This window comes from Diplotaxodon limnothrissa, linkage group LG13, assembly GCF_057381915.1.
Source record: "Diplotaxodon limnothrissa isolate DT_005_m linkage group LG13, D_limnothrissa_male_GT1.1, whole genome shotgun sequence".
Lineage (NCBI taxonomy): Eukaryota > Metazoa > Chordata > Actinopteri > Cichliformes > Cichlidae > Diplotaxodon > Diplotaxodon limnothrissa.
The window spans coordinates 32,775,928-32,788,135 of NC_140608.1; the positions used below are offsets into that span (position 1 = coordinate 32,775,928).

General features: G+C 39.8%; 2 protein-coding genes across 2 annotated transcripts; both read left to right on the forward strand.

Annotated features, from left to right (window-relative positions):
- On the forward strand, positions 1–6,329 carry LOC146620554 (uncharacterized). Its single transcript, XM_085368971.1, has 6 exons — positions 1–323; positions 436–484; positions 3,463–4,488; positions 4,648–4,803; positions 5,620–5,712; positions 5,989–6,329. The coding sequence occupies exons 1-6, from the start codon at positions 301–303 to the stop codon at positions 6,298–6,300; spliced, it is 1,659 nt and encodes a 552-aa protein (XP_085225097.1). The 5' UTR covers positions 1–300; the 3' UTR covers positions 6,301–6,329.
- Positions 6,330–8,653: 2,324 nt separating this feature from the next.
- Positions 8,654–9,906, forward strand: lbx1a (ladybird homeobox 1a). The gene is made up of 2 exons (XM_085369024.1): positions 8,654–8,957; positions 9,386–9,906. The coding sequence occupies exons 1-2, from the start codon at positions 8,654–8,656 to the stop codon at positions 9,904–9,906; spliced, it is 825 nt and encodes a 274-aa protein (XP_085225150.1).
- Positions 9,907–12,208: the final 2,302 nt, after the last annotated feature.

Here is a 12,208-nt window from a genome sequence, read left to right on the forward strand (position 1 = left end):
TTCAAAGGCGTCAGTCGTGTGAAGTAGGCAGAAAAGCGTTTTCTCAATGCAAATCTGCTTCCGAAGTTTAGCTGGACCCCCAGTCGCGCTTCATCGTGCTCCTCCATTGACTTTACATGTAAACCTGAAGCTCTGGTCGCGTCTATCGCGTTCGGTGTGTACGCACCGTAACAGTCTTCACATTTCACAGTATGTAGATATTAACACAAATTTGTCAGAGTAATAACTTTGTTTTAATTAATTTCTCTCCCCAGAAATACATCACAAAATAAAGCCACATTCCCATGCTCTGAGATTCTTATGCACCTCCTCAACAATACATGGTAAGTTCATGTTTGCCTTATTATTATTATTATTATGTTATTTATTTTTTTTGGATGATGCAGAAGTTTAATCTCCTTGACGTTTTCTAATGCATATTTCATTTTTTATCAGTGACGTGTATGTGGCAGTGCAAGCATTGTGTTACCAGAGAGAGCAGCAGGTACAAATTACTTCAACATTATAAACTACATCATCATTACGGAATAGGTCAACATTATCTGTGCATATATGTTAATTGTCCGTGCACATTTAAGACTTGGAGTGGACTGAACACTCATGTCTATAAAGCTCATTCATCTCAGTTTACACAGACAGCTTCAAGTTCAGTAACTTTTAAATGTGAGTTATGTGACTGCAGTGACGTCTTCTCTGAGAGAGATTTTTTTGTCCATATTGGAACACATCTGCGAAGTAACGAGACAGTTAGTTGTGTGTTTCTTGGTTGCCCTTTCAAGACAAATATTTACAATACATTTTATACACACAAAAAGAGGAAGCATCATCCACACACACTTAAAGATTTTAAAGCCAGTGTAGTTACACGTGTGGACCCAGTTCAAGTGATAGAGTCCTCTGATAATGTAAGGGCTAGCTGTTCTGAAGATGTATCCTATGGTGAATTTGAAAGTGAGTCAGTGACAGAATGTGATAATAGTGCTGTTGAAAATCAGCCCGAACTAATTGAACGGAAATTAGCAGTAATATTGTTGAAATTGGAACACATATTTCATGTTCCAGCAAAAGGATTAGATGAGTTCTTAGAGGAGTTAGTTTTTCTGTTGAGTTCAGCTAGTGTACCTCTGACAAAACGTACAATTACAGAAATTTCTAAGAGCCATAACCTCCATATTAGTCAGGCTGTTATTGAAGAGCTTGCAAATTCTGTATGTGTTTCTAACCCTGTGGCTAAAATATTGGGAAAGTGTGGCCCTCTTGCCACTCCTTATAAAAGAAAACTATACTACATACAAAATTTTAGGGTTGTAGAGCCTGTTGAGTATTTTTTATCGATAGACCAAAGGAAGTCATTTCAGTACATCCCTTTATTACAGTTATTGCAGGAAATATTGAGTCACAATAAATTGCTGGATAGAGTGATTGAAGAACAAATAGCTCAAGAAAATAGAGAGAATCTGAATGGTGATCAGAGGGTTTACAGATCTTTTCGAGATGGGGAGCATTATAAAAGAAATAGCTTTCTAGATGGTGAGAAGTTGAGAATTTCTATTAACCTTTATATTGATGATTTTGAGGTTTGTAATCCTCTTGGGACCTCACGGAAAAAGCACAAGCTTTGTGGTGTATATTGGGTCTTGGGCAATTTACCACCTGGTTCTCATTCAGCCCTTTCATCCATTTATTTGGCAATCCTTTGCAAGAGTGAAGATTTGAGGACATTTGGGTTTGAAAAAGTCTTTGATCCACTTTTGAGAGATCTGGTAACTTTGGAGCAACATGGTGTGTTCATCAGTCAGTTGAACGAGTGTATTAAAGGAACTGTGAGCTGCGTCATAGCTGACAACCTAGGAGCCCATGGGCTGGCAGGTTTTGTGGAAAGTTTTTCTGCTGAATACATATGCAGATTCTGTACAGCTAAAAAATCTGAAATAAAGTCAGTGACTGCTGGTGATTTTGAGCATAGAACACCCAAACTTCATGAATTCCATTTGAAGCGTGCACAAGAAACAGCAAGTGCTTGTTGTGGAGTTAAGCGAGATTGTATTTTGAGTAAGAATCTGAGCCATTTTCATGTCACTGCAGGCTACCCTCCAGATGTAGCACATGATCTGCTAGAGGGCATAATACCAGTGGAGCTTGCGCATTGTTTTTCTTTTTTAATCTCTAAAAAGTATTTCACCTTAGAAAAACTTAACAACTTGATCCAAAATTTTGAGTATAAATGGGCAGATAAAACCAACCGGCCTCATGCAATTCCCCAGACTTTCTCATTAAAAAAAAATATTGGTGGAAATGCACATGAAAATTGGTCTCTGCTTCGTTTGTTGCCTCTAATTATTGGTCCACTTGTTCCAGAGGATGAACCTGCATGGCATATTGTTTTGGATCTGAAGGACATTGTGGAGCTTGTTGTAGCCCCTGTCCAGTCTGATGAGTCGATTTCCTACCTTGAGTGTAAAATCAGTGAACATCGCCAGAGATACCAAGAACTTTTTCCAAACAACAGTCTTCTCCCTAAACATCATTATTTGGAGCACTACCCTGCTCTGATTCGGCATTTTGGGCCTCTTGTCCACAAATGGACAATGAGATTTGAGGCGAAACATAGTTTTTTTAAACAAATTGCTCGCCATACAAACTGTTTTAAGAACATACCTGTTACACTTGCCAAAAAACATCAGCTCGTGATTGCCTCTGACTTGCACTCTTCTGACCATAAGACACCTTTAATGGTAAATGTTGGCTCATCAGTACCAATTGATGTTCTGAAAAGTGATATCGCAGTAGCTATAAAGCAAAGATTACCAGATGAAACTGATGTCCATATTACAAAAAGCGTGTCATACAATGGCATGAACTACAGCACAGGAATGATAGTTGTTCATGGGCAAATATTTGGTTTGCCAGAGTTTGCAGAAATTCTGCAGATTTTTATTTTGCATGGCAGAATATACTTTTTTGTAAAAAAGTTCTCTGCTTGGTATCGAGAGCACTTCAGAGCTTTTGAGCTTGACATGTCACATGCGAGAGAGGTGTCTCTGATTGAGCATGGGGAACTACTCGATGACTACCCGTTAGCTGCCTATTCAGTGGGAGGCCTGCGTCTGGTTACTCTGAAGAGACACACTAACTTGCAGGGTAAACAGGAGTGATGTTTGTAAGTATTTTCCCCCTATATCACCTGGCACAGTAAATAATACATCATACTTTGCAGACCAATTGCTACTTAATTTATTGAGAGTAGATTTCTTTTAAGCATCTTATGCAAGAATTGTCATTAATTAGAAGAATGCAAGACAAATCTGGAAAATGCACTATTCACTTCTCCAGTAAAAAAATTCCTCGAGGCCAAGGTGACATCATCAAATTATCGTTGACATTAGAATTTGTTACACACACTCGCACAATAGTCAATGAGTACATCTTTATTTATTTTTTAAATATTTGATATTTGTCCAGGTCAGCATGATGCCCCAGCCCATAAGACTGAGGATCATTCTCGGAGAAGATGATGCCAGGAAACTAATTTTACCAGCTGGGATATCAGACTCCATTGAGGAATTGTGTCAGGAAATAAAGACAAATTTTGGAGTGCAACAGGATTTTCGTCTTCAATATCAAGATCCTGATTTCGGAAATGATTTTGTAAATCTGACTGCGATCTCTGAAATTAATGATAAAGCAACTTTAAAGGTTGTATACTTGGATAGTGTGCAGTTGCAAAGTTTTACAGAAGATGGAGTGACATGTCAACCAGTGCGAAGTCCAACACATTCCTTTTCAAGCTCTTCAGACACAGACAATACAAGGCCCGTTTCATCGTCAGGTTCATCACCGTCTACAAGACTGTCAGTGTGGCCAAGTGTCTTCACAGTCCCTCGTTTCAGCTATGAGGCTGAACTGCAACTTGAAAAGGCCAATGCTGAGTTCATTGCTGGTGGAACTCATTTGACCCCCTCACCAAAACTGAAATCCCACCTTTTAGAAAGGCTGGCTGAAGAAATAATAAAATTTAAAGTCTATCCAACTGACAATGACCTGAATGAAGTTGCAGAAGCCCTTGTCAAACAGCATCCTTGTCTGAGGGAGCAGGGATCCTTTAATGGCTGTTATGGTTGGAAAATTAGCCTCAAGTATAAAATGGCCAATGTCCGGACCAAACTGAGAGGCCTGGGCTGTGCTGAGGTGTTGGTAAATTCACTAAAGAACAAGGCCCAAGACAAAAGTAAGGCAGCATTGAATGTGAAAAAGCCTAGAAGAGCAGAAGTCAATTACTGTCCGCAGTATCCAAAAGGAGAAACCACTGACAGCCTGGAAAAAGAGAGAATTGCACTGCTTTCAGAGGTTCAGAAGAGAAACAATGACAATATAGTGACAATGAAAATGCAGAAGACTTTTTCGTACAGAAGGCAAGAAGTTATTCAAGGACAGCCCTTTATTGCAGATTTTAAAAGCAGATGGCCAGCTCTGTTCACCGAGAAAGAGGTGCATGTCCTATATGTCTAACTTTTAGAGTGTGTTTATGGTTGACCAGTTATTTCTTGCTTCACTAATATTGACATAACATAGTGATAAAACAGCTAATAATTCCTGGTATGTCCTTCCTCTGGTGCATATTATAAGTGCATTGTTCATGTTTTTCAGATTGACAAGGAATTCCTGCGCATATCGACAGTACCGCTGCTATCTAGATTCTTTTATGAGCTAGACTTGTACACTCCACGCATGATGGAGCTCTTTCGAGGCAAAGGTGGGGTGGCTGGCAGAAAAATGAGACACATCATGGTGGCCATCTCCAAGGTGGGTTAGATCTGTGCTTAAGAACTTTTTATGCCCATAATCTGGCAATTTTATGAGCAAAGATATCTATACATATGGTAGGCAAAAGTGCTAAGAGGTTTTCATATTTTATACAAATTATATAAGCATCAGTCTTATATTAATAAGTAATTGATAAAATCGTATGGTTAATTTTGATCAAAATGGGGAAAAAAACCCCAAAAAAAACATTAGTGTTGCCTCATTTTGTGTCTGATTTGGTTTAGACAGATGTTTTGAGGTGGCTGTAGCTCAGGTGGTAGAGCAGGTCAGCTACTAATCAGAAGCTTGGCGGGTTGGTCCCAAGCTCCTCCAGTGTGCATGCCAAATATCCTTGGGTAAGATACTAACCCCAAGTTGCTCACCGATGCATTCATCGGAGTGTGAATGTGTATGAATGTTAGACAGTAAGCACTAAACCCGGTGGCGCCAGTGTTCGACAGCCTCGACCTCTGTCAGTGCGCCCCAGGGTGGCTGTGGCTACAATGTAGCTTACCATCACCAGTGTGTGAATGTGTGTGTGAATGGGTGGATGACTGGATATGTAAAGCGCTTTGGGGTCCTTAGGGACTAGTAAAGCGCTATATAAATACAGGCCATTTAAACAGTTTAGAAAAAGTGATTGGGTGAATGAATTGTTGTATAAAGGCAGCTTTGAGTGCTCTGAGTAGAAAAACGCTATATAAGAACCAGTCTATTTACCATGTGGCCTTTTGGACTCTTCCAAACTAAGTATTCCTTTTTCAAACTGCTGCCTAAAAGTTAAATATTGTCATTATGGATTCCCTTTTTTCTTAGGATGACACAATACATACAAGACGAGCATGCATCCTGAAGTCCTTGTGTGTCTACCTGAATGAAGACCATGAGAAACTTGTGAAGGAATATACGGTCAGTTATATTCACAAGTTGTTCTGTGTTATGTAATTTGCTCCAGGAGTTATGGGTAATTTCAATATATGAAATGGTAAAATGTGACACCACGTGTGAATAAAAGATATTGCAATTGGTCCTTGTTTTGTTTCATGTCAAATTTCTGAGGTGTGAAACCAGAGACATAGAATTTAGTAAATATATCAGCATATTCACGCTGATTGCTGAATTCCTTTTTCTTTTTTTTTTCATATGTAGACTCAAACAAATGTATTATTATATTTTACGTCACAGAACACTGAGGCCAACACTGAAGCCATGGAACAAACTGTGATGGGAGTGTATGTCATACATCAGGAGGGTGCGGAGCCTGGAGATGACCCAGAGAACATCGGTGTCCTGATTGAAGGCGTGGAGGTTCTCACTGGTTTGAGGAGCATTGCAATTGCTTGTGCTCTGTTATTTGGACTGATATACTGTCTGAACCTAAGCTACCCACCGGAGCTCAAATGCACTTTTGAAGTCTTGCAAAAGATTATCATGAAGCTGGATGGACAGAGGTTGTCATCCAAGGCACAGTTCCTAAAAAACAAGCTAATGGGGTGAATGAGCTTGAAACGGACTCATGCAAGCCAGATATTTTTTTTTCAAGGTTTCTGCAATGCAAATATGTGTTTACTGTTTTAAAGTTTAAAATTGTAAGTTATAAAATGTTCATATAAACTATGTGGTTTGCTCTGTGGCTATTACACAAAGATTGTTCGTCCATAACTTAAAGTCTTATACAGTTTAAGTGTAAACACTGATTTTTGCCAGATGGCAATTGTTACAAAGGCAAATGCACACTGGTTTTCACAAATTGTTTGAGTGGAGCAGTTATGCTCAAAATTGAATGTTTTCTCCACACGTTAAATAGCATAAAGTCACTATTAATGGATACAGCCTGATTAAATGGAGGACTAATGTATGCAAGCAACATAGTAATGTTGTAATATTATAGTAATGTTGAATGTTATGTCTGAGCTTTAAATTGTGTTAAAATTCATATTGTTGTTTGCAATGCATATTTTACTACATTTTACGAAAGTTGCTTTGGGGATAATATTTTTTGTTTGCAAACTATTCAACAGACTTATTTCATTTTTATTATTAGGGTTAGGGTTATTTTATTGTATTTTTTCTTTCAGTCAGCATGTCTTGATCTGGAAGTTCTGTGGTCTTGGTATGAGATGGTTAAAGGGGAGAAAGCTAGGCTGAACTGGGATCCTGCCAACTGTTTTAAGAATGTTCAAGCAAAATAAAAGATGGTTTTGCAAGTTATCATTTATGTATGTTTCATTAATTTAATTAAAAGTAATGTTTACATAAGCAATACAAACACTAACTGAAACATGATTGGTGTAAGTACTACAGACATAAATTACATTTGTTCATTCAACAAGATTAACATTGGTGAAACAAACAAATATTTTAATTTGATTTTTATTCAGTTAACATGTTTGTACCAAGTTAGTCTAATTAAATTAATTTAAATTCATGTTATATTGTTTAAACACTTTGGCACATCAAAAGTCAGTCTTGTTACATGAACTAGTAACTGAATGTTAATGTTTAAATTATGTTACACTTACAAACATATTTAGTGTTGAAACAACACAATCAAGATGGATTGATTTAACATGATTTGTTTAGATGGAATATAGGTGGCAAGATGAAATTAAGTTCATCCAATGAATTATTTTTTTGAGTGTGTATGTAAAACCTGACGATAGTCAGATTAACAGTATTTTGTCTCTATCTGCTTTTCTGCAAATCATCTCATGTAAAAAAAATAACGTGCTCACAGCATGATGTGAAAAAGGCACATACCTTTTAACTTTGTGTGACCAACTCTATAAAATATAAAAATAAATGACTAAATAAAAACGCTCGAGTAAATCGATGAACTAATTGTTCAACTTCGAATTATTTCTCTTTTGGAAGTTTCATATTGTGTATAATGTAATACAAATATTTGAAAATATGGAAACAAAATAAAAACCCATGATAACGTGCGTATTTCTACACAACTAAAACCAAAACTTTACCGTCAGAAAACTGCTGCCTTGATAGCAGAATGTTTTAGAAGAAATCATCTCTACAAATGATTTTATAATCTTCCTGACTGGATTTTATTTAGGATTAATTGGCATAAAAAAATATGTGCTCGGTGTCCTCCCTGTCAGTTTGTCCATGTGTTCCTGTCTCGGGCTGTGGTCCGGGGAGCCTGACGCTGATTTTGGCAGAGCGCTCGTCTTACCGCGGGGGTGGCGAGGCTGGAGGTGTGGTAGGGCCTGCTCTGCTCCGCCACTAGCCTTGTAACGCGCTGTCACGCTCGTGCATGGCTCTGTCTGTACAGTTCAGCACGCATTCTCATTTTCTAATTTGCTTATTGTCTGTTTCTGACTGTAACTGGCCTGAAGAGTAATTCTGTGCTACTTACACCGTGTACGCAAATGACGATGATATCGTGCTGATAAACACATTTGCTCGTTTGGTGACAAATGATGTCGTTTTACAGATAAAGTGTAAACAGAGCCTACTCTGATTTGTAATTGGACTGTTCTTCGCTGTTTGCTCTGTCTCAGAGCTCCCCCCCAGCACGCGCGCTCACGCACGCAGAAAGAGAGAGAGAGATAAGGGGAGGGGTGAAGTGAGTAATTGATGGCCTTCCGCAATAACATGTTAGTTAGTCGGTCCAGCTCTTGGTGCATCGCTGTTCACCGAGTGAGTGCCAGTCTTATATATATTCATATTGTACGTCACTCCGAAAAAGTGCTTCAGAGAGACGGTGGGAGTCTGGGAGTCAGAAGTGTTTAGGCAGTGGGCGATATGAGGTTACACCTGTGATCCTTGCCGTGGCTCGTTTTCCTTCATTCTTGTCCAAACTTTGACATTTTCAGTCAGCTGCTGAGCCGTCATGACCTCTAAGGGAGACTCTAAACGTCCAGCTGTTCTTGAGGGCAGTAGTCGCAGTCCGCTGGATCAGCTTCAACCACCGGTCAACACCAACAAACCGCTGACGCCTTTCAGCATAGATGACATTCTCAACAAACCGTCTGTGAAAAGGAGCTACTTTCTCAGCGGAGAGAAGTTGCCCTCGGCTTGTCACGGCGTGTCCAGCCGGGTGCTGCTCAGTCAAACCTCCCCGCTCTGCGCGCTGGAGGAGCTGGCCAGCAAAACCTTTGAAGGCCTGGAGGTCAGCGTCCTGCAGGCTGCTGAAGGTAAAAGGCTGTTTTCTTCCTCTCTTATTGTAGGTAAGGAGAACATCCTCACTGTTACAACCGCAACAGCAGCAGCTTATTTTTCTGAAATATGAAAAATATCCGTAGATGTTTGGAGAAAAAGCTTTCAGCGTTATTTCTTGTACCTAATTGTAAGTACTACTGTTTTCTAAACAAAGAATGATCCTGTGCTATTTTTTCCTATTCGAAAACCGCTGTATGTTTTTTAATGTGCTCATTGAAATTTGACAAAGCACGCTAACTAAATGAATGAATCTGAATGAATGAATTTCGGAATCATTTCAGTGATGTCGTACTGGAGTTTTTGGTGACTTATAATTGGTTTCTTTTGTGTAACACTGTTTTTAGTGACTTATAAACGTGTGTTTTATTCCAGTTTTACATTCTGTATGATCTTATTTCTACAGGCAGAGACGGGCTAACCCTATTCGGTCAGAGAAACACCCCTAAAAAGCGGCGGAAATCCCGCACGGCCTTTACCAACCACCAAATATATGAGCTGGAGAAACGTTTTCTGTACCAGAAGTACTTGAGCCCAGCGGACCGGGACCAGATGGCTCAGCAGCTTGGTCTGACCAACGCACAGGTCATCACATGGTTCCAGAACCGCCGGGCTAAGCTTAAGCGGGACTTGGAGGAGATGAAAGCGGACGTGGAGTCCGCCAAGGCCGCCGGCGCTGTGGCCTTTGAAAAGCTCTCCAAGCTGGCTGAGCTGGAGAAGTCCGCGGCGGCGGCAGGAGGTATGGGTGAGGGGACGATTTCTGGGCCGGGCCAAACCGAGCAACACCAGATCTCTTCCAGATTCCACACCACCGACACCCTAGACCCGCTGCATTTATTACCTCCATCACCTGCATCGACCGGTGACTATCGACTGACCACCAAGTGTTGCTTGGATGATGAAGATGAGATTGACGTTGGTGACTAAATAACACAGAGACAGTCGCGTGTTGCCCAATAACGCGATAGTAACAGACAGCCTTTAGAGGATTTACATAGCGGTGCGATTCAAAAATAGACGCCTCCGCTGTGATTTGCCAAAAGCCTTGCTGAACAGGCCCAGGCTCTGAAAACGCGTGGACTCTTCAGATTCAAACACTGATACTTAAATCTAACACTGCTGTCGATTGGCCGCTGTGGTTACAATCAGAAAGATTTCACTGCACATTTAATGCAGCCTACTTTGTGCTATAAAGCGGTTGAAATGCTTCTGTGAATCAGTTTGTAAGCTTGAGAAGACTGTTTTTAACCTTTTGATATATCAGCCCTCAAACGATAACTGCACAGAACAAGTGCGGTTGCTTGTATTAAACATGGCTTAAATAGGGTTTGATGTTTTGTAACACTTCACGTGCCTTTAGAAATACAAAAACGAACCATAATAGCAGACATCTCTACAAATTGTACAAATTGTACAAATGTTAATAAAAATGCATTTTTTAAATATGCAGATTATCTCGCGTTGCTCAACATGATTTCCGGGGTGAACCAAGCGTTATTGAAGTGTAACATTTCTGTTTAAACGAAGTTACTCGAGATAAAGGCTTCTCGTTGAGGAGGACTGTGGGGGAGAAAATGCCAAACTCATCTAAACACCAACTCACCTTCTGACCTGCTGTGCTTCAACATAATATGGGAAAAAGAACGCCTACCCGTAGTTTTCCCCGGGGGCGGCTCTACACCGTCGCGCGATATGGAGACAAGCGTGTCCGCCTGCCTCACCGTCCGGCGGCTCAGTGCGCACAAAGGGCAGTGTTGCAGAGGCCATATGGTTGGAGGGCTCTCCTCTCAATTACGAGTCGCTTTGATGGATTGACTTAACCCGTCTTTTCATCTGTTTATACCCCTTTTGTCACGCATAATTCAGACAGTTTCGTTGGTTGCTGCTGTGTTGAAACACACTTCCATGAATGTGAATGAGGCATAGTGGGGCGGTCAGGGAGCAGTGAAATAATTGACTTATAAAGGAGCGCCTGCAGAGCTCCACCCCCCCCCCCCCCCAATAATCAGACCCAACCAATATACCCCCCCCCCCCCCCCTAAAATTATGAATTATCTTGCATAAATAGGCTGTTGATTTTCTTTACTCATTTCAGGTATTACCAGCAAAATGATTGCATGTTTAATAATCCGGGAATTTACTCAGATTTATTTATTTATTTAGACAGAGAGCTTCGCCCCCCCCCCCCCCCCCCCCCCCCCCAATGTTCAGCACAAAGTTACGCTGATGAGCTCCTGGTTACACAGAGCCGTATGCTGCATTTTTTTGCATTTGAATTTATGAAATTTACTATTTTAAGAAAAACCTCCCACGGTATTTTTCTTAAAAAAAAACTATAAAAGCAACAACTTTGTAACAAAATGTCCAAAGTAGATATAAAATATGTAATATAAAAAATTGATTGTTTATTAAACAATTCTCAAAGGCGATTATTAAAATCAAAAATATGACCAATATTGCCATTTACAGCCAATGCTTGACAGTTTCTTATAGAAACAGCTAAACATGAAAAATATGTTTTCATATCAATATCCAGCTTGTCATTTCGAATATAGATTTGTGAAGATTTATAATTTGATTTGTCAATAAATATATTTGTTCAGTAGGAAAAAAAGAAATTATTATTTGCCACGAAGCGTCCGATTTTCTTTTTCTTTTCTTTCTGTTTAATGTTTTATTTAATTTGTGTGTATATCACAGCAGGCGTATGTAGATGCACAATATATAGAATGACTATGAGTCTATGTGATCTTAGTCAGTCCCCCCCCCCCCCCATGGGGGTTTGTGTGTTTGTGTGTGTGTGTGATAGAGAGAGAGGGAGATCATTTATTCAATTGTCCGTAAAATGGAAGTTTGATGCATGTCCTCGTGCCCCCTCCATTTTTTTCTGTGGGACCTCAACAAAAAAGGCTGTTATCAGCCGGGATCCTCCAAAAGCAACGATAAATTGATCGATCGATTAAAATGCGATGTATATCTTTGTTTCTCTTTAAACTGCCAACTCCTAGACATACTTCCACTTTTACTACTAGTGTGCAAAAATCTCGAGCCACCCCTAATTTTGCTTGGAAAATAAGATGCATATGAAGCCATTTATTGAAACATGTGCAACTATACATGGATATATAGTATACAAGACAAAAACAGTATGTACAATTCTAATGAGCTTGAAAGTCAGTTATTAGCATGAACAACTTTGTTTTTCAACAAAGCTTGAACTGTCTCGGTC

Coding starts and splice junctions, on each gene's coding strand:
- LOC146620554 (XM_085368971.1), top strand. CDS start 301: ATGCACCTCCTCAACAATACATG. Junction 485..3,462: donor GTTACCAGAGAGAGCAGCAG/GTACAAATTACT, acceptor ATATTTGTCCAG/GTCAGCATGATGCCCCAGCC. Junction 4,804..5,619: donor TCATGGTGGCCATCTCCAAG/GTGGGTTAGATC, acceptor CTTTTTTCTTAG/GATGACACAATACATACAAG.
- lbx1a (XM_085369024.1), top strand. CDS start 8,654: ATGACCTCTAAGGGAGACTCTAAACGTCCAGCTGTTCTTGAGGGCAGT. Junction 8,958..9,385: donor CGTCCTGCAGGCTGCTGAAG/GTAAAAGGCTGT, acceptor TTATTTCTACAG/GCAGAGACGGGCTAACCCTA.